The sequence below is a fragment of the Cariama cristata genome, unplaced genomic scaffold (assembly GCF_000690535.1).
Source record: "Cariama cristata isolate BGI_N322 unplaced genomic scaffold, ASM69053v1 scaffold38014, whole genome shotgun sequence".
Classification (NCBI taxonomy): domain Eukaryota; kingdom Metazoa; phylum Chordata; class Aves; order Cariamiformes; family Cariamidae; genus Cariama; species Cariama cristata.
This window is the reverse complement of record NW_009612990.1, coordinates 16804-18401: the sequence shown is the minus strand read 5'-3', so window position 1 is coordinate 18401 and position 1598 is coordinate 16804. Positions and strand designations below refer to the sequence as shown.

The 1598-nt window shown below is 38.5% G+C and overlaps 1 protein-coding gene across 1 annotated transcript in view; it reads left to right on the top strand.

Annotated features, from left to right (window-relative positions):
- Window positions 1-269: 269 nt before the first annotated feature.
- Window positions 270-1598, top strand: part of WDR43 (WD repeat domain 43) — a gene marked incomplete at its 5' end in the record, with an annotated part of 18030 nt that continues 16701 nt past the window's right edge. The window contains one exon of the mRNA XM_009698843.1: window positions 270-404. Within this exon, the coding sequence (XP_009697145.1) occupies window positions 270-404 (135 nt within the window). The remainder of the gene's footprint in view (window positions 405-1598) is intronic.

The following is a 1598-nucleotide window of genomic DNA, read 5'->3' as shown; positions in this document are numbered from 1 at the left end:
GGGTTTTTTCCCCTCGTGTGTGGTCACTAGGCTAGCAAAATGGCCTCCACCAAATGTTTCCAAGTGACTCATAGGAACTTTGTACCTGGAGGTACAAGATGAGTCTCTAGGTTGCTGTGCACTTCAAAGTCTTCATGTTGTGTGTTAGCAGAGTTTGTCCTGACTGACTGGGTCTCAAACTTACAGAAGTTTTTCCGCCCTCTGCTTTAACACTGAGATTAGCTGGTCAGACTAATTTATTTCATGTTTTCTCTTTTTTGATTTTCCAGGATGGCCCCCAGAGGAAAAAACGGAAGTCTGAAGTTGCAGAAGTGGACAAGCAGTTAGATATCCTGGCTATTGGTACAGCAGTTGGTAGCATTTTGTTGTACAGCACAGTAAAAGGAGAATTACAGAGCAAGCTAGTAAGTAATAACGCTCTTCATCACATGCTACCAAATACCAATGATTTCAGTCAGCTTATGCTGTTCTTTCTGCTGCTCAAAAATGGAATAAACTAAGCTAATTATTCAGATCTGTTTTTTTTCCTTAATAACTGTGTATATGGATAGAGGTGCAGTAATTCAGGTGCTTGGGAATCTTCAAGTGGTGCTTTTTCTATTGCTGGCAGTATGTACACGTTGAGAAATCTTGGTTTTGAAGTTAATGCAGTATCTTAACATTGTGCAAGGATTTGTTATTTTGCATTAAAAATAACAGTAATGAAGAAATGCCTTACTGATTCTCCATGGGCATGTCATACCCTCAGTTCCTGCACAGTACTGAGGGAGAGGAGGGCAGGATTGAAGTACTCATTGGCTCTTGGGAAGGTGTTGTGTTGATGGACTCTTCTGTAAACTTACCTCCCTTCTGGAAGCTTTTGAGCTCTCTCAGCACATGATCTTTCTCAAATGAGATAATGCTGATTTTTGTTTTACCTTTCTCATTGATAACTTCCCTGTTACTCATAAGTACCTTGGTTTTAGTCCTGGGTTACATAACGAGCAAAATAAATCTGTATGAATGGCTCTGTGCAATGCTTGGAGATATTGGATATACTTTTCTAAACTGTTAGTTGTATGTAGGGTGATAAATGTTCATGAATTTAGGGAAAGCAGTGACTTCTTAGTCATGATACATGCAAGTGACACTAGCTAACGAATATCAACTCTCTTTTATGGAAAAGCTGTATTTATGCTTGAAAACTATGAACAAAATAAAGGAGTTTCAGGTTAAAATTTACAGTTTCACTTGGTTTGAGAACACTGACTGCTCTTCTATAGGAGCAGGATAGCAGATGTTACTTGGTGAGTACTTTGTTTTTTACAGATAGGTTGAATTAAAAGATTATTCCTGGTAGAATGAGAACTGTCACTTTAAGCTGTCCTTACTGAACAGAATGTCTTGCTGTGATGTATTTTGTCTTGCTCAAAGCTGATTTGCAGTGACACTTTTGGAAGTAGTCTGAGCTGGCTGGTACCGATGCAAATAGTGAAATTTTATAAACCCTAGGAAATATTTCAGTATGTGTTTAAAGGGTATATTTGAGCTGCAGAAATTTTTGGTTGTTAAGAGAGGTGAATGATAGCCCTTTGTAGGGTCTTCTGAACTGATGATAG